This window comes from Ranitomeya variabilis, chromosome 2 (genome assembly GCF_051348905.1).
Source record: "Ranitomeya variabilis isolate aRanVar5 chromosome 2, aRanVar5.hap1, whole genome shotgun sequence".
Classification (NCBI taxonomy): domain Eukaryota; kingdom Metazoa; phylum Chordata; class Amphibia; order Anura; family Dendrobatidae; genus Ranitomeya; species Ranitomeya variabilis.
In genome coordinates, this window is record NC_135233.1 from 694,304,852 (window position 1) to 694,324,919 (window position 20,068).

General features: G+C 43.3%; 1 protein-coding gene across 2 annotated transcripts in view; it reads right to left on the reverse strand.

Annotated features, from left to right (window-relative positions):
- Positions 1-815: 815 nt before the first annotated feature.
- Positions 816-20,068, reverse strand: part of RNF146 (ring finger protein 146) — a 31,262-nt gene continuing 12,009 nt past the window's right edge. For both annotated transcript variants that reach the window (XM_077289419.1, XM_077289420.1), the window contains exon 2: positions 816-3,014. In XM_077289419.1, the coding sequence (XP_077145534.1) occupies positions 1,967-3,013 (1,047 nt within the window). In that variant the 5' untranslated portion in view covers position 3,014 and the 3' untranslated portion in view covers positions 816-1,966. The remainder of the gene's footprint in view (positions 3,015-20,068) is intronic.

A 20,068-nucleotide genomic window follows, 5' to 3' on the forward strand; every position in this document is an offset into this window, starting at 1 on the left:
CTGTAGATCTGCTCTCGACCCTATACATTAAATGATCCCCTGATGAACAATGATTTGACGTAGAGGGCAGTAGCACGTCTGGGTGGGGCTAAGGTACGAATATCAAGGTAAGTCTACATTCTAAGCCAACATATAAGGCAGCTTATCACTTTTTTTTTTTTTTTTGGGGGGGGGGGGGGGGGTAGGGTCATAACGTTCTCTATAAGGTCATGAACATTAACTGTATTTATATTCTAAATGGATGTGGTTAACTGAGTGCAATCAATGTCTGGTGGTGTACCTATCAAAATACACCAATGCCCATATAGATATATGCAACATAGTGTTAGCTCGTCAGGGTTCTATTTACATACAAACATTTTTTGCTGATTTCGTCATGTAATTATGTAAGTTATGTATAAACAAACAACAATATTGATAGTTATGCACTTCAGAACTATAGGTGATAGTGGTGGTTTGCCTTTAAGGGAGGCCACAATAGGGTCACAGGGCTAGTCCACACTGACCAGGGGCGCCATATCGACTTCTTGGGGTGCCAATCTCCACAGTCAGGACGGGACAGAACCCCCCCCTCCACAGTCAGGTCGGGACAGAACCCCCCCTCACTTCCCAAGGTTGTTTTTTTTTTTTTTTTTTTGAAGTCTCAAGTTATTTTTGATTATTTGTGGTAGCTAAATATTTTTTATTGTGTCTTGACCCTATATTTTTAAAAATTATATGGGCTAAAATATTATACATACGCTTTATCTGATAAATAGTAAAACAGTTTTTCTTTTTTTTTGTTGGGGGTGGTTCCTTCTTTTTGTTTGGTGTCCTGCAATGAACTAACAGGCTCCTGATGGTAATATATCCAAACCTGGTGTAAGGAAAGATCAAGAGTCGTGTAGCAGAAAGCACGTTAGTTACATGGACAAATTTTAAGGCCACGTGCACAAGTTGTGTTTTACATCAGTATTTGCATGCCAAAATCAGGAGTAGGTAAAAATCGCAGAAGTGGTGATGTGTTTCTATTATGCTTTTCCTCTGACTGATCTTGGCTTACAAATACAGAAGTAAAAAAAAAAAACAAACAAACAAAAAAAAAAAACACAAAATACTCAACGTGTGCAGATGGCGCAAGACTTCTTTTTCCAGTCATATAGCACGGGGTACCTTCAGAGGGAAGACTAGAAACACTCCTATGGGAGTACCTTTTTTTTCTTCTCCTCTGGTATTAAAAAAAGAATAAAATAATGATTGTTAAATGGGCTTATATGGTGAGATTAAAATAATTGTCCGAGAGGTGAAAAACATATCAGCCATTTTCCCCAGTAACGGCTATACCTGACCATATGATGCATCTGGCACTGCAGCTCAGAATTAGTATAATGCGAATGATCAGTAATAACAGACACTGCTCGTGGCCAAGTGAGGCGCAGCTTTTGGGGACAGAAAAAAAAAAAAGCAGATTTCTCTCTTCTGGACAACCCCATTCAACTGAACAGAAATGTGTTAAATACTTAGACGTCAATCATGTCCATTTACATGTTATGTCCTAGCGCATGTTAACCCAATGGGGAAAGCACATTGAGAGACTTAAAAATACACAAATTTACACGACATTTATGCATAAAAGTAATATACTTGAACACCTCCACTCATTCCCATGTTTGCTCCCCCATTCTCTCCAAACATCTTCTGCTGTATTTCTGAAACAGCAATAAACAAGAAGAGATACTTCAACTCACTTATGTAAAATGATCCATACCTACTATTTTAGCTGCACTAAAATACAATGTAGAAAGTAGCAGGCCGATTCAGCACTTACATCATGTCAACTCAGTCTCTTCAGTTACCTACGTATAAATAGCCCTTCCAGCTTAAAACTGAATTAAAACAAGATACATGTCAAGTTAGGGGGTCAGTATTTTCTTTGTTGTCTGGTCTAAAGCAGTGACATCTCACATGGCTCCTTAGAAACAGATCTCTAGACCTCGGTCACCGTGCACTGTCCATCGGGTCTTCTAGACCTTACAATGGCATTCTGCCCGCCATTAGCTGCTGCAGCAGGGAGATCTGGTTGTGGCTGGGCAGACCCTATGACTGCGTGTCTTTGCTGAAGAAATACATTCTGTTGCACTGAAACAATCCCCTGGCTGGTGTCGTCATCTGATTCAGGGTCATCTACAGTGGCATCAGTGGGTTGCACTCTACTTGCAGGCTGAGGAAGTCCTTCCTCACCTTCTCCAATGTTATTTCTACTTGCTGCATGGTCTCCGACTTGAAGTTGAGAAAATGCATTATCAAGTGAAGTGCTGCCATCAGTATGTGGAATGGTAGGATTTGCAGTCTGGCTACCGAGAGCTAAGAGAGGTCTGACAGGTAAAACAGCCGTAGTTTGGGCTGAAGAGGCTCCAAGAGTTGCAATGTTGTCTGCGCCATCTGCTGAGCTTTCCCTTGCAGGACTTACATTCGCTGCCTCACAGTCTAGTCTTAAACCAGCAACACCTTTTTTTGGTATGTCTACAATATCCCTTTTCATCTTCCTGCGTCGTCCATGCTCATTTCGTCTGTACTGTACCATGTTCTCCAAGTCGGCTACATAAAGAAAGCCAGCAATAAGCATCTCTGTGTTCTTTTTGCCTTTTGTGAAGGCATCTTCAAGCTCTCGGCTGGTCCTCTCGTCATATTGCCACCAACCATTTCTTCCTTCATAGTACCAGGCATACTCCCCATTCCCTCTGCTGGCAGACTTCAGTTCTTCAGGAGAAAGTAAAGTAGGTTTGTCTAGGAAGTCCTCGGGGATCTCTTGTCTGCAAAGTGCACATCGTCTTCCCAGCCACGAAGCTCCTTTTACACACAGGTAACAGAAGATGTGTTTGCAAGGAAGACTGACTGGGTGTACACAGGTTTGTAGGCATATAGCACATTCAGGGACTGCAAGGTTTGGAGCACCGTTGGAGCAAGCTTCTCCGAGCTTCTTATTTGAGGGCAACATGTTTGTAGAGTGTGTAATTTCACCACAACCAGCCATCCTATTATGGGAAAAGAAAATAATGTAAATGTTTGTTCAATTAAAAAATCAACATATAATCACGTGTAACTGCAACATAAGGAAATTACTAGAACTGGCAGTTGAATTCTGTGGTCACTACATGGCATTTTTGACAAAGGCACTGGCTGTGTAGCTTAATATCACTATGATGCTGCTACTTCGCAGCCAAATGCAGGTGAAAGACTCTCACTGCCGAGAACTTTGCTCAGTGCGCATACCCTGCCATTCTAGTATAAATCAATCAATGCACATCGTTTGCTTTGGTCCATCTATGAAAACAGGCAATTAAATGACCGCCGATAGATAAAAGTTTACTGACCGGTAACCGTTTAGTGTTCAGTGCTGCCAGTCAGTCAGTATAAATGGACCCTCTCCCAACGCTGTACCCTATGGCTTGCAATACGAGCCCATCCACTAGCATTACGCTGCCATGTAGTAGTGGCATACAGCAATTTTTGGCCATGTGACCTGTACCCAGGCTAAAATCGCTGTGTAGCCCCAGCCTAATGCCCACTATAGTACCCTTATTCAACCAGGCTCAATAAACAAACAACAAAAAAAAACAACCCGAGAGTGTGACACTAGCTAATAAAACTATTAATTGCTAAATTCATGCATGTATTAAAATTAATTTTAATATAGAATACCATGAGGATAATGGTTGTTTTTCATTTTTTTTGCAAGTGAGAAGGTCCTTCAGTTTGAAAGGCTTCAGCCATTTACCGTACTTCCCTGTAGTTGGTGTAATACAGATAATATTAGAGACAATGGATGGATGTGGGAGGTGTAGTCTGGCACGTACTGGTATGACATCCATGAGAGGGGCTCTCCTCTTTCAGAGAACTTGTTAATTTGTTAAATATTCTCCTGATGGAGAACGCTCCAAAGTGACATGCTCTCTTTCTTTCATCAGTTTGTTGTTTGAATGTTATTTCATGTGGTTTTTCGAAATAAACTCACTCAAAAAACAGTGGGAAAAGACAAAGTTTGAACATATGTTTACTTATCCTCACCTGGTCCAGAGTTGGCCATCCGCTGCTGCCCTGGTCTCTTATTTGTCTGCAGCAGCAACAGCAGCATGTCAACAGCACTGCAGCCAATCAGTAATCTCAACAACTCTGCCCATATACATGGCACAAGCTAGTCAACTCACCAATTGTCTGCAATACTGATGTCATCAACAGCGCTGGAGCCAAACACCAGAGAGTGAGGCAGCATCGGAGACAGTCACAGGACCATGGGAGGACAAGCAATAGTCAGTTTGTTTTGGTTTCTTATTTAACTACTGCAACAAATAGCAGAACGTTTTCTGAAAGGGGCTGTGATTCTTCATCTGTCGTGTGCAGCTTAACCCCTTCATGACCCAGCCTATTTTGGCCTTAATGACCTTGCCGTTTTTTGCAATTCTGACCAGTGTCCCTTTATGAGGTAATAACTCAGGAACGCTTCAACGGATCCTAGCGGTTCTGAGATTGTTTTTTCGTGACATACTGGGCTTTATGTCAGTGGTAAATTTAGGTACATAATTTCTGAGTTTATTTGTGAAAAAAAAATGGAAATTTGGCGAAAATTTTGAAAATTTCACAATTTTCACATTTTGAATTTTTATTCTGGTAAACCAGAGTTATGTGACACAAAATAGTTAATAAATAACATTTCCCACATGTCTACTTTACATCAGCACAATCTTGGAAACAAAATTTTGCTAGGAAGTTGTAAGGGTTAAAATTTGACCAGTGATTTCTCATTTTTACAACAAAATTTACAAAACCATTTTTTTTTTAGGGACCACCTCACATTTGAAGTCAGTTTGAGGGTTCTATATGGCTGAAAATACCCAAAAGTGACACCATTCTAAAAACTGCACCCCTCAAGGTGCTCAAAACCACATTCAAGAAGTTTATTAACCCTTCAGGTGTTTCACAGCAGCAGAAGCAACATGAAAGGAAAAAATGAACATTTAACTTTTTAGTCACAAAAATGATCTTTTAGCAACAATTTTTTTTTATTTTCCCAAGGGTAAAAGGAGAAACTGGACCACGACTTTGTTGTCCAATTTGTCCTGAGTACGCTGATACATCATAGGTGGGGGTAAACCACTGTTTGGGCGCACGGCAGGGCTCGGAAGGGAAGGAGCGCCATTTGACTTTTTGAATGAAAAATTGGCTCCAATCTTTAGCGGACACCATGTCGCGTTTGGAGAGCCCCCGTGTGCCTAAACATTGAAGCTCCCCCACAAGTGACCCCATTTTGGAAACTAGACCCACCAAGGAACTTATCTAGAAGCATAGTGAGCACTTTAAACCCTCAGGTGCTTCACAAATTGATCCGTAAAAATGAAAAAGTACTTTTTTTTTTTTTTTTTTCACACAAAATTTCTTTTAGCCTCAATTTTTTCATTTTCACATGGGCAACAGGATAAAAAACTGGATCCTAAAATTTGTTGGTCAATTTCTCCTGAGTACGCCGATACCTCATATGTGGGGGTAAACCACTGTTTGGGTGCACGGCAAGGCTCGGAAGGGAAGGCGCGCCATTTGACTTTTTGAATGGAAAATTAGCTCCAATCATTAGCGGACACCATGTTGCGTTTGGAGAGCCCCTGTGTGCCTAAACATTGGAGCTCCCCCACAAGTGACCCCATTTTGGAAACTAGACCCACCAAGGAACTTATCTAGAAGCATAGTGAGCACTTTAAACCCTCAGGTGCTTCACAAATTGATCCGTAAAAATGAAAAAGTACTTTTTTTTTTTTTTTTTTCACACAAAATTTCTTTTAGCCTCAATTTTTTCATTTTCACATGGGCAACAGGATAAAAAACTGGATCCTAAAATTTGTTGGTCAATTTCTCCTGAGTACGCCGATACCTCATATGTGGGGGTAAACCACTGTTTGGGTGCACGGCAAGGCTCGGAAGGGAAGGCGCGCCATTTGACTTTTTGAATGGAAAATTAGCTCCAATCATTAGCGGACACCATGTTGCGTTTGGAGAGCCCCTGTGTGCCTAAACATTGGAGCTCCCCCACAAGTGACCCCATTTTGGAAACTAGACCTCCCAAGGAACTAATCTAGATGTGTGGTGAGCACTTTTAACCCCCAAGTGCTTCACAGAAGTTTATAATGCAGAGCCATGAAAATAAAAAATAATTTTTCTCTTCTCAAAAATGATTTTTTTAGCCCACAATTTTTTATTTTCCCAAGGGTAACAGGAGAAATTGGACCCCAAAAGTTGTTGTCCAGTTTCTCCTGAGTACGCTGATACCCCATATGTGGGGGTAAACCACTGTTTGGGCACAAGTCGGGGCTCGGAAGGGAAGTAGTGACATTTTGAAATGCAGACTTTGATGGAATGCTCTTTGGGCGTCACGTTGCGTTTGCATAGCCCCTGATGTGCCTAAACAGTAGAAACTCCCCACAAGTAACCCCATTTTGGAAACTAGACCCCCAAGGGAACTTATCTAGATATGTGGTGAGCACTTTGAACCCCCAAGTGCTTCAAAGAAGTTTGTAACGCAGACCCGTGAAAATAAAAAATAATTTTTCATTCCTCTAAAATTATGTTTTAGCAAGCAATTTGTTATTTTCGCAAGGGTAACAGGAGAAATTGGACCCCAATAATTGTTGCCCAGTTTGTCCTGAGTATGCTGGTACCCCATATGTGGGGGTAGACCACTGTTTGGAAGCACGTCGGGGCACGGAAGGGAGGGAGCACCATTTGACTTTTTGAATGCAAGATTGGCTGGAATCAATGGTGGCGCCATGCTGCGTTTGGAGACCCCTGATGTGCCTAAACAGTGGAAACCCCTCAATTCTAACTCCAACCCTAACCCCAACACACCCCTAACCACAACCCTAACCCAACACATCCCTAACCCTAATCCCAACCCTAACCCTAATCCCAACCCTAACCCCAACACACCCCTACCCTAACCCTATCCACAAGCCTAATCTTAACCCTATTTCCAACCCTAACCCTAAGGCTATATGCCCACATTGCGGATTCGTGTGAGATTTTTCCACACCATTTTTGAAAAATCCACAGGTAAAGGGCACTGCGTTTTACCTGCGCATTTACCGCGGATTTCCAGTGTTTTTTGTGCGGATTTCACCTGCGGATTCCACCTGCGGATTCCTATTGAGGAGCAGGTGTAAAACGGAATCCGCACAAAGAATTGACATGCTGCGGAAAATACAACACAGCGTTTCCGCGCAGTATTTTCCGCACCATGGGCACAGCGGATTTGGTTTTCAGTAGGTTTACATGGTACTGTAAACCTGATGGAAGACTGCTACGAATCCGCAGCGGCCAAGCCGCTGCGGATCCACAGCCAAATCCGCCCCATGTGTGCACATAGTCTAATCTAACCCTAACTAGTTCTAACCCTAGCCCTAACCCTAGTGGGTGAAGAAAAAAAAAATATATATTTTCTTTATTTTTATTATTGTCCCTACCTATGGGGGTGATAAAGGGGGGTTAATTTACTATTTTCTTTATTTTGATCACTGTGATAAAACCTATCACAGTGATCAAAATGTACCTGGAACGAATCTGCCGGCCGGCAGATTCGGCGGGCGCACTGTGCATGCGCCCGCCATTTTGGAAGATGGCGGCGCCCATGAAGAAGTCGGACGGACACCGTGAGGCTCGGTAAGTTTGGGGGGGGGGGGGGGAGATCGGCGCACGGGGGTTGGATCGAAGCACGGGGGGAGCGGACAGGAGGACGGAGGGGAGCGGACCACATTACGGGACAGAAAGGAGGACTGGGGAGGTGATCGGTGGCAGATTAGGTTTTCCAGCCCCCTGGGCTGAAGTACCACTCCCCCTGTCCCTGCAGATCGGGTGAAACTGGAGTTAACCCTTTCACCCGATCTGCAGGGACGCGATCATTCCATGACACCACATAGGCGTCACAGGTCGGATTGGCACCGCCTTTCATGACGCCTACATGGCGTCAAAGGTCGGGAAGGGGTTAAACATGCTGTATGCAATGGCCACATAATTTTGATAATATCTATGTACCTGCTGAATTGTGAATACGTACATGTGAATTGACTATAATGTCCACGTGATCACTCCGCAAAAACACTAGAACATGCTTGTGAAAAAGAATTTTTGAATGAGGACCAAGATAGTGAGCTATGGCATTCATGTAAAAGTAGAAGCAGTAGTCAACCTAGAAGCTGAGTCATGTCTAACAGTTTGGTTCTTACTCCAGAATAAGGTTTCCCCTTGAGCATATGCAAGTAGAGATGAGTGAACCCAAACTGTAAAGTTCTGGGATCATACCGGTCTCTGATGCTGAACTCAGAACATGGACTTCTCCTGGAAGTCCGTTTCACAGTTTGCGAGTCTGGGGAGGAGAGGGACTAAACTTCGGCTGAACCCAAACTTCCACAGGTCTGCTCATCCCTACATGTGAGGCCTCCTTTTCAGGCAGATGGTTTGGACCTTCTTCTGTGGGTAAGCCAAAAATGTCTATGATTGGAATACCCATTTAAAGTTGTGACACCTATGTTTATACAGTACAAAACCAGATTAACCATTTGTTCCCTAGTTTTTATTCTTCTGTCAACAATCTCCTTTCGCACAATGCAAACTGCAGAAAGTGGGATGCTTGTTCACCTAATGTTTTATTCCACCAACTTGACAGAGGAGCTTCCATAAACAGCAGATTGTGACTTTTTGATTTCACTTTCACTTTAGTTGAAAATGCAGTTATCAGCAGGCACGATAGCAAAGTGATTCCTGTCCTGTATAACATTTGTGCTGTGTATTTTGTGGACTATTGTCTTTTTCTGACACAAATGTGTGTAAAAATAAACAAGACTAAATGTCCATTGAAGAGAGAATCTCCCTAGCTAAATATTACTTTGGATGGTTTTAGTTACTGAGAGGGATGATCATTTTAGAGATTATTAGAGAAAATACAGTATGTAAAGGCTGTAGATAAAGTTAGAAGTATTCCTGGGTGCATCACTGCAGGAATTTCTAATAGACGCATGAAAAATGTTTAGAATTGAGAGTCCTCAGTGGTTGAAACCTTTTAATGGAAGACACAAAAATGAAGAAAAGATATGCACACTAGTGGGATCAACCAACCATATAAATCTTTATTTAATAATCATTGCAAAAACAGGAGCAAAAGAAAAGGACACACAATTTAAAAACATTTAAAAAGGCCAAATGCAACGACCAAGATCCCCCAGGAGATAATATGCATACAATTGATAATGTATTTGTATAGGTACAATCAAATCTGGCAAAAAATATAGCAGTTTTTACAGACACATGACTGTGTATCATTAAATAACACACATTTCCCCTGATGAAGACGCTCTAGCAGCGTTGATACGCGTGGGGTCCTGATTCCCCCAGGAGTTTTGGTAACCTTGCCATGCACTCTGGGTCCTGATCCTTACAGGATTCTTGGTAACCCTGCCATGCACTCTAGTTATTTGAATGTAGGATCTTGCACCTGCCGTCCTCTGGACGTTTTAGGGGATTGCTGACATCTTTTTTTTCTCACTTTATCACAAATGGTATAGCGCTCCGCAGGCTTTTCCTATCTGGTTGCCTATTCTATACTATAGGTTTATTGGCTGAGGCAGGGTTATGTTAATCGTGCATTAGTCTAAGAATTGGTACTGTGATACTTTGCTTATCCTTGCAAGATACATATGTGAAATCAACCTACATATGGACTGATGGCATTTGCTTGAGGTCAGCTGGCAGCATAGGTTATTGGCGCCTGTGATGCAGAACTATTTACCATCTTTGTGTGTGTTATTTAATGATACACAGTCATGTGTTTGTAAGAACTGCTATATTTTTTGCCAGATTTGATTGTACCTATACAAATGCATGATCAATTGTATGCATATTATCTCCTGGGGGATCTTGGTCGTTGCATTTGGCCTTTTTAAATTGTGTGTCCTTTTCTTTTGCTCCTGTTTTTGCAATGTTTATTAAATAAAGATTTATATGGTTGGTTGATCCCACTAGTGTGCATATCTTTTCTTTTTTGTGTCTTCCGTTTTTTATATGCACGTGGTTGATCCCTGACAACAATACTTGTTGCGGTGCCCGCTCCTTCTTAGTTTTATGCTATACCTTTTAATGGCTAACTGAAAAGAAGGTAACAAATTGCAACCTTGAGACTACTCAGGTCCCTTCATCAGGCATATACTAAAGCAAATTCTGAAGAATCACATATTTATACACAACACAGCACAGAACTGTCATTATGGGAGAGTGATAAGTGATAAACAGTTGTGTCCATAAATATTGGAAAGTTCCTAGATTAGGAGTGAATGTTTTGTTGTCCTCTGTTTGGGATCTGGTTCTGTTATGATGACCCCACATGGTCTGAAGTGCAAATTCCTTAATTGATGTAAAAAGACATAAATCCATGCGACACATTCATTCCTGCACTAAGTGTGTCAAAGATCGCATGGAGCTAATAGACACATGGGATTTTAACTACTGTACAAAATATTACAGGACATTTGCAAATGTGATTACTGCAGTTTCCTGGCATAACTGTATAGACTACACTGTAAGGCCACATTCACGTGTTCAGTATTTGGTCAGTATTTCACATCAGTATTTGTAAGCCAAAACCAGGAATGGGTGATAAATGCAGAAGTGGTGCATATGTTTCTATTAGGCCGGCCTCACACTAGCGAGTTTTACGGACGTATGAGCGCATAAACTACGTCCGTAAAATACGCATAACACACGGCCCAATGATTCCCTATGTCCCAGCTCCTATCAGCCGTATTTTACTGATCTGTATTATACGGTCTTGTACGGCCGTACAAAATCGCAGCATGCTGCGTTTGTCACCGTATTGCGCAAAAAAAAAAAAAAAAAGCCAATGAAAGTCTATGGGGGCGAGAAAAATACGGATTACACACGGACGAGCAGTGTGACTTGCGAGAAATACGCACCGCTGTTAGAGGGAAAAGCCGGTAATTCAATTGCCGGCTTTTCATTTCTCCTTCACAAACCCGACATGATATGAGACATGGTTTATATACAGTAAACCATCTCATATCCCTTTTTCTTTTTGCATATTCCACACTACTAATGTTAGTAGTGTGCATGTGCAAAATTTTGGCGCTGCAGCTGCTAAAATAAAGGGTTAAATGGCGGAAAAAATTGGCGTGGGCTCCCGCACAATTTTCTCCACCAGAGTGGTATAGCCAGTGACTGAGGGCAGATATTAATAGCCTAGAGAGGGTCCACGGCTATTGCCCCCCCCCCCCCGGCTACAAACATCTGCCCCCAGCCACCCCAGAAAAGGCACATCTGGAAGATGCGCCTATTCTGGCACTTGGCCTCTCTCTTCCCACTCCCGTGTAGCGGTGGGATATGGGGTAATGAAGGGTTAATGTCACCTTGCTATTGTAAGGTGACATTAAGCCAGATTAATAATGGAGAGGCGTCAATTATGACACCTATTCATTATTAATCCAATAGTACGAAATGGTTAATAAAACACACACATTATTACAAAATCCTTTAATGAAATAAAGACACAGGTTGTTGTAATATTTTATTATTCTCTTAATCCAGCTGAAGACCCTCATTCTGTGAAAAGGTAAAAATAACAAATCAACAATATCTCATACCTTCCGATGATCAGTCACGTCCCACGAAGTAAATCCATCTGAAGGGGTTAAATCATTTTACAGCCAGGAGCTGTGCTAAAGCACTCGCTCCTGCCTGTAAATCCCCTGCCTGTAAATCCCCGGGTACTGAATGGAAAGCAGGGTGATCTGTAGTTACCTTGAGTTGCGGTGATGCACCCTCTGCTGGATGTCCTCATGAACTGGAGCCTAGGAAAAGTTCCCATGCTCGAGTTCATATGAGGACATCCAGCAGAGGGCGCATCACAGCGACTCAAGGTAACTACAGATCAAACTGCTTTCCATTCAGTACCCGGGGTTTTACAGGCAGGAGCGAGTGCATTAGCAAAGCTCCTCGGTGTAAAATGATTTAACCCCTTCAGATGGATTTACATCATGGGACATAACGACGGAAGGAATGGAATATTGTTATTTGTTTTTTTAACTTTGTTTCAGGACGATGGTCTTCAGGTGAATTAAGAGTCTAATAAAATATTACAACAACATGTGTCTTTATTTCATTAAAATACTTGTAAATAATGTGTGTGTGTGTGTGTGTTTTATTAACCATTTAGTACTATTGGATTAATAATGGATAGGTGTCATAATTGACGCCTCTCCATTATTAATCTGGCTTAATGTCACCTTACAATAACAAGGTGACATTAACCCTTCATTACCCCATATCCCACCGCTACACGGGAGTGGGAAGAGAGTGGCCAAGTGCCAGAATAGGCGCATCTTCCAGATGTGCCTTTTCTAGGGTGGCTGGGGGCAGATGTTTGTAGCCAGGGGGGGCCAATAACCATGGACCCTCTCTAGGCTATTAATATCTGCCCTCAGTCACTGGCTTTACCACTCTGGCGGAGACAATTGCGCGGGAGCCCACGCCAATTTTTTCTGCGATTTAACCCTTTATTTTACAAGCTACAGCGCCCACATTTTGCACACACACACTACTAACAGTAGTGTGGAATATGCAAAAAAAAAAAAAGGGATATGAGATGGTTTACTGTATGTAAACCATGTCTCATATCATGTCGGGTTTGGGAAGGAGAAATGAAAAGCCGGCAATTGAATTACCGGCTTTTCACATATATCGCGCTGAATTAAATATAAATACAGAATATATATATATATATATATATATATATATATATATATATATATATATATATATATATATATATATATATATATATATATATATATATATATATATATATATATATATATATATATATATATCTCAATGAGAGAGAATATATATATATATATATATATATATATATATATATATATATATATATATATATATATATACACACACACATGCTGTATGTATGTTTTAACGAACATTTGAGCACATAAATCCATTAGATGTCGGTTTTGCAAGCCTGCAAGAATATATCGCAGTACGGATGCCATACGGATTACATACGGAGGATGCCATGCGCAAAATACGCTGACACACCCTGCCTACGGATGACATACGGATCACTATTTTGGGGACTTTTCTGCGTATTACGGCCGTAAAAAACGGACTGTATTTACATACGCTGAGTGTGACGCCGGCCTTACACTTTTTGTCTGATTGTTCCACTCCTCACTTTGGCTTACAAATTCTGATGTAAAATACTGACCAAATACTTAAAGTGTGAATGTGGCTTTACTGGAAGAATAAAAGCACATTAGATCCCTATTAGCCAATTAGATCCCCAGTCAGGCAGGTCCATATTGATGAAGAGTCACACAGCTCTACAACTTGAACAAGGATCGCAGTGCAATGCTCGGACAGGCCGCTGGCTCTCCCTACCTGAGCATAAGGCTACGTTTACATTTGCGTTGGGCGCAGGTTCGGCGACGCATAGCGGCGCATGCGTCATGCGCCCCTATATTTAACATGGGGGAGCATGGACATGCGTTGTCCTGCGTTTTGTGATGCATGCGTCATTTTTGGCGCAAGCGTCAGGGCGCACAGGACGCTGCATGATGCATTTTTTTTGCGCCGAAAATCATGCCAAAATTGGACGCACGCGTCACAAAAAACAGTAATTAGACTTACTGGTAATTGTATTTCCAGGAATCCATCCTGACAGCACACTGGAGGACATCCTTCTTATCCATGATGGGACAGGAAACACGAGAGGTTAAAAGGACCCTTCCCCCTACCACCCTTCAGTGTTTTTCCAAAGTAACACATCTGGATGGATGCAAAAAACAAGTTTTATTCCAACAAAATAATCAATCATACAAATGTTACATCACATAAGTATAAAGATCAAACAATAGGGAGGGAACTAACAGTGCTGTCAGGATGGATTCCTGGAAATACAATTACCAGTAAGTCTAATTACTGTTTTCCAGGTCACCACCTGACAGCACACTGGAGAAATACCAAAGGAGAATGGTATTTAGGGTGGGACCACTGCTTGAAGTACCTTTCTACCAAAGGCCAACTGAGGTGAAACTACATCTAACTTATAGTGTTTAGAAAAGGTACTAAGATTAGACCATGATGCAGCTCTACAGATCTGGTCTGCCATAGCCCCCCCTTTCTCCGCCCATGATGTGGCCATGGCCCTAGATGAGTGGGCTTTAAGATTAACTGGGGAATTCAGACCTTTAGCTTTGTAGGCTAAATTAATTGTAGATTTTATCCACCGTGCGATAGTCGCTTTAGACGCTTTTTTCCCTTTATTTGGACCCCTGAACTGAACGAACAAGTTATTGTCCTGTCTCCAGGGTCTAGATAAATTAAGGTACCTGAGTACTGACTCTCTTACGTCAAGGTTATGGTAAAATCTCTCTTTTTGGTTTTTAGGGAATTGGCAAAATGACGGTAAAACAATCTCCTGATTCATATTAGTATCTGAGACGACCTTAGGGAGAAAGGCCGGATCAAGCCTAAGCACTATTTTATCCTCAAAGATTTGTAAATACGGGTTTTGTACCGAAAGAGCCTGTAGTTCCCCCAATCTTTTTGCCGATGTGATCGCAACTAAAAACGCGGTTTTAAGAGAGAGTTTGTTAATATCTATGTCTCCAGTTATATCCCAGGACTGATCGCACAGAAAATTCAGGACCAGATTAAGATCCCACGGCGGGACTGATTTCCTAATTAATGGCCTTAGCCTCTGGACCGCCCTAGAGAATCGGCTAATCCAGGGGTGGGTAGATAGAGAAAAATCAAAAAATACACTCAGGGCCGCTATCTGGACTCTTAATGTACTTGGTCTAAGACCTTTTTGAAATCCTGACTGCAAGAAGTCAAGAATTCTCGGGATATCTGGATGGTCAGTATCAACTGTCATCTCCCCGCAGAATCCACAAAATGTTTTCCATATTTTTGTATAGATAGCAGATGTCACCGGCTTTCTGCTGGCTTGAAGGGTAGAAATGACGTAATCTGAAAGACCTTTTGCCTTCAAGATCTTCCGTTCAGGATCCATGCTGCCAACTGAAGTGCTCCTGGGTTCTGGTGTAGGACTGGACCCTGTAGAAGAAGATCCTCTCTTTCTGGTAACAGGAGGGGTTCTTCCACTGACAATTTTTTTAACAACGGAAACCAACTTAGTTTCGGCCAATGAGGAGCTATGAGAATGACTTTGGCCCCGTCCTCGCAGATTTTCCTGAGTGTTCTTGGAATCATTGCCAGAGGTGGAAACGCATACAGAAGACCGTTGCTCCAGGGTTGTGACAGGGCATCGATCGCAGCTGGGCTTTCCCAGGGGTTTAGGGAGTAAAAGGTTTTGACCTTTGCGTTTTGCTTTGTAGCAAATAGATCCACAGTCGGCTTCCCCCAACGATGACAAAGACTCCTGAATACTTCGCTGTTCAGTTCCCACTCTGTAGGGGATACACTTTTCCTGCTCAGGAAATCCGCCAACTGGTTCTTGGATCCCTCCAGATGTACAGCCGAGATTGACAGTACCGACTTCTCTGCCCATCTGAAGATCTGTTCCGCCAGATCTTGTAATGCCCAATGTCTTGGGCCCCCCTGATGTCGAAGGAAGGCTACAGTCGTCGTATTGTCCGAGAATACTTTTACATGCTTGTTCTTCAGCAAATGTTGTGCCGCCGTTAAGACCTTCCAAACCGCATGCAACTCTCTGTGGTTTGAAGACTTCTTGCTGTCCTTTCTTTCCCAACGACCTTGGAAATATCTTCCTAGGACATGACCTCCCCAACCTTGCCGACTTGCGTCTGTCGTGACTGACACACTCGGGGTTTGAAGCCATGGTACCCCCAGCCGGAGATTTTTGGAGAGAGTCCACCACACCAGAGATCTCTTGATCTGAAAAGAAAGGTTCAGTCTTTGATTTAGAGAGTTCTGTCTTCTGTTCCAGCTCCTCAGAACTCCCTGCTGAAGCTGCCGGGAATGAAACTGGCTCCATCTCACGCAAGGGATGCAGGCCGTCATTAACCCCAGTATTATCATCCCGTCCTTGATCGTATTTCGGGCTCGGGAGAAGTGATGGACCTTTTTCACTATACCCTTTAGCCTGTCTTCTGGAAGGTAGGACATTCTTGTTTCTGAATCGAGCATGACTCCTAGGAATTTTATTCTGGATTTCGGTATTAGATCTGATTTCTTCCAATTTATAATCCATCCGAGACTCTCTAGTGTGGAAATAAGGGATTGACAGTTGATCCTGAGTTGGTCTACTGACTCTGCCGCTATTAAAAAGTCGTCTAAATAAGGAATTACCATCAAATCCTGATTTCTCAGATATGCGACCACCTCTACCAAGAGTTTTGTAAAAACCCTGGGAGCCGACGCCAGGCCGAAGGGGAGACAACGAAATTGAAAGTGGTAGATCTTCCCTTCCATGTTTACCGCAAACCGCAGGAACTTTTGGTGGTTTAAGTAAATGGGAACATGGTAATATGCACTCTTTAGATCTAGAGTGCACATCACCATACCCCTTCCCAACAGAGGAATGGTAGACCGAATTGACTCCATTTTGAATCTTTTGTATACCACCCAATTGTTTAGGTGCTTCAGATTTATTATTGTTCTCGATTCTCCCGATGGTTTTGTTATCGAGAAGAGATTCGAGTAATGACCTCTGTACTCTTCTTGAGGGGGGACCGGAACAATTGCCGCCATTTTTAGGAGGTCCTGTATATCCGACCACATGGGGGATGATGATTTTAGATGTGAGCTGGACACCAGAAACCTTTCGGGCGGAAGGGAGGTGAATTCGATTTTGTATCCCTGGGACACCACCTGTAACACCCAAGGACTTGTTGTTATTTCCTTCCAACCTTCTAGGAATCCGGCTAGACGACCCCCTACTCTGATGGCGTCATTTTCTATGGTAGCTAGACCTCGGACCTGAGTAACTCGAGTCCTTGGTTTTGGGTCTACTATCCCCCCCTTTCTGGTAGCTCCATCTACCTTGTTTTCCTTTACCCCTGTAATCTGGTTTTTGATTATAGCGGGGTCTCCGAAAGGGCTGGAATTTTTTAGGCTTTTCTTCTGGGAACCCCTTTTTTACATCTGAGGCCTTCTCTAAGATATCGTCGAGGACCGGTCCGAAGACCCTGCCCCCAGAAAAGGGTATGGAACACAATTTATTTTTGGAGTGCATATCACCCGACCAGCTTTTGAGCCAGATAGCTCTCCGGGCTGCATTGGATAGAGATTGACCTCTAGCCGCAAACCTAACAGTCTCTGCGGACGCGTCTGCCAAAAAGGTGGTTGCCAGTTTTAACAGAGGCAGGGATTTCATGATAGTATCCCTAGGAGTTTTGGCTATTAATTGATTCTGAAGATCATTTAGCCACAGGTCCATGGAGCGAGCCACTGATGTCGCTGCAATATTTGCACCAATAACTGCCGAAGAACTCTCCCAGGCCCTTTTAACCCCTTCCCGACATGTGACGTAATAGTACGTCACATGTCGGGACCCCCGCTTTGATGTGTGCTCCGGCGGTGAGCGCACATCAAAGTCGCGACATGTCAGCTGTTTTTTACAGCTGACATGTGCGCGCAATAGCGGCGGGTGAAATCGCGATCACCCGCCGCTATTAACTAGTTAAATGCCGCTGTCAAACTCAGACAGCGGCATTTAACTACCGCATCCGGCCGTGCGGCCGGATATGAGCGCATCGCCGACCCCCGTCACATGATCGGGGGTCGGCGATGCTTGTGCATTGTAACCATAGAGGTCCTGGAGACCTCTATGGTTACTGATTGCCGGTGGCTGTGAGCGCCCCCCTGTGGTCGGCGCTCACAGCACACCTGCATTTTAGCTACATAACAGCGATCTGATGATCGCTGTTATGTAGCAGAGCCGATCGGGCTGTGCCTGCTTCTAGCCTCCCATGGAGGCTATAGAAGCATGGTAAAAGTTAAAAAAAAAAGTAAAAAAAAATGTGAAAAAAATAAAAAAAATATAAAAGTTTAAATCACCCCCCTTTCGCCCCAATCAAAATAAATCAATAAAAAAAAAGCCCAACCTACACATATTTGGTATCGCCGTGTTCAGAATCGCCCGATCTATCAATAAAAAAAAAGCATTAACCTGATCGCTAAACGGCGTAATGAAAAAAAAAATCGAAACGCCAGATTTACGTTTTTTTGGTCGCCACGACATTGCATTAAAATGCAATAACGGGCGATCAAAAGAACGTATCTGCACCGAAATGCTATCATTAAAAATGCCAGCTCGGCACGCAAAAAATAAGCCCTCACCCGACCCCAGATCACGAAAAATGGAGACGCTACGGGTATCGGAAAATGGCGCAATTTTATTTATTTATTTTTTTGCAAAGTTTGGAATTTTTTTTCACCACTTAGGTAAAAAAGAACCTAGTCATGTTTGGTGTCTATGAACTCGTACTGACCTGGAGAATCATAATGGCAGGTCAGTTTTAGCATTTAGTGAACCTAGCAAAATAGGCAAGCAAAAAACAAGTGTGGGATTGCACTTTTTTTGCAATTTCACTGCACTTGGAATTTTTTTCCCGTTTTCTAGTACACGACATGGTAAAACCAATGATGTCGTTCAAAAGTACAACTCGTCCCGCAAAAAATGAGCCCTCACATGGCCAAATTGACAGAAAAATAAAAAAGTTATGGCTCTGGGAAGGAGGGGAGCGAAAAACGAAAACGGAAAAACGGAAAAAGCTCCGGGGGTGAAGGGGTTAAAAGGCCATCTGCTTTCCTATCCATGGGTTCTTTCAGATTGGAAGAGTCCTCAAAGGGGATTGAGGTTCTTCTGGATACTTTGGCCAATGGAATGTCTATCTTAGGAATATCGACCCATTCTTTAACTTCATCCGGGTCAAACGGCAAGCGGAGTCGGAAATCTTTAGGGATAGTCAATCTCTTCTCCGCCTCCTCCCATTCATCCAGAATCATGGATCTGATATGGGAATTTACCGGAAACACCTTCGCAGTTTGTGAGCGCAAGCCACCAAACATTTCATCCTGGACCGAACAAGATGGTTGTGGTTCCTCAATTTGCATAGTGTGCCGAACAGCTTCCAACAGTTCTCCTGTGTCCGCTGCGGAGAAAAAGTATCTTCTCCCTTTCTCCGGAGGGTCTCTGCTCTTCTCTTCCTCCTCTATATCTGACACAGAAGATGACGAGCCTGAAGAATAATCGACCCTCTCCCTTTTGCTCGGTCTCTCCGAAGGTGAGGCTTGAGGTAGTACCAGACCTGATACGGAAGCCTGAACCTCCTCTCTTATCATGGCTCTCATATTTGACATAAGAGAAGCCTGCTCCTCTCCTATGATTCTGCAGGTGCACGCTTCACATAGGGATTTCTGCCAGGTATCTTTCAGCTTGGCTGCACAAATAGGACACTTTTTGCTTTTGCCAGGCTTCTTTAACGGTTTTTCAGGTAATGTCAGGTAATGAGGCCGCCTATAGGAAATAACAAAGTCTAGCATAATGCCCCATTTTTTTTTTTTTTTTAAATATCCATAATACAGGGTCCCTGCTCTACTTACTAGCGCCGTGGACTCCTGCCCCTCTGCTCTAGCTGCGTCCTCCATTGCACTGGAGATCGCTTACTGCCCCGCACATACCTTATATTTCTGTTCCTCTGTACAGCGCTCCTGCGCTCACTACCGCTTCCTGTTGCAGAGACGCCGCCCGCCCCCCTCAGCCGCAAACCGGAAGTGACGCGCGGCCGGAAAGAGAGGATGGTGCAGCGAGGATTTGCTTCCCCATGCCGGCCGCATGGAGACGCCGACATCAGCAGAGGCCGCCGGTGGGATCGCATGCACCAGGGGGCGCGACGTAAGGATCGAGAGCCCCCGACAGGGAGAAGCGATCCTCATACCAGGAGCAGCGCTACACTGGTAGGCAGAGGGACCTCGGGCGGGTGTCGGCCAGCGGGTGCCTCATGGAGGGAAGGGTGAGGCAAAGCCCCCCCGATCC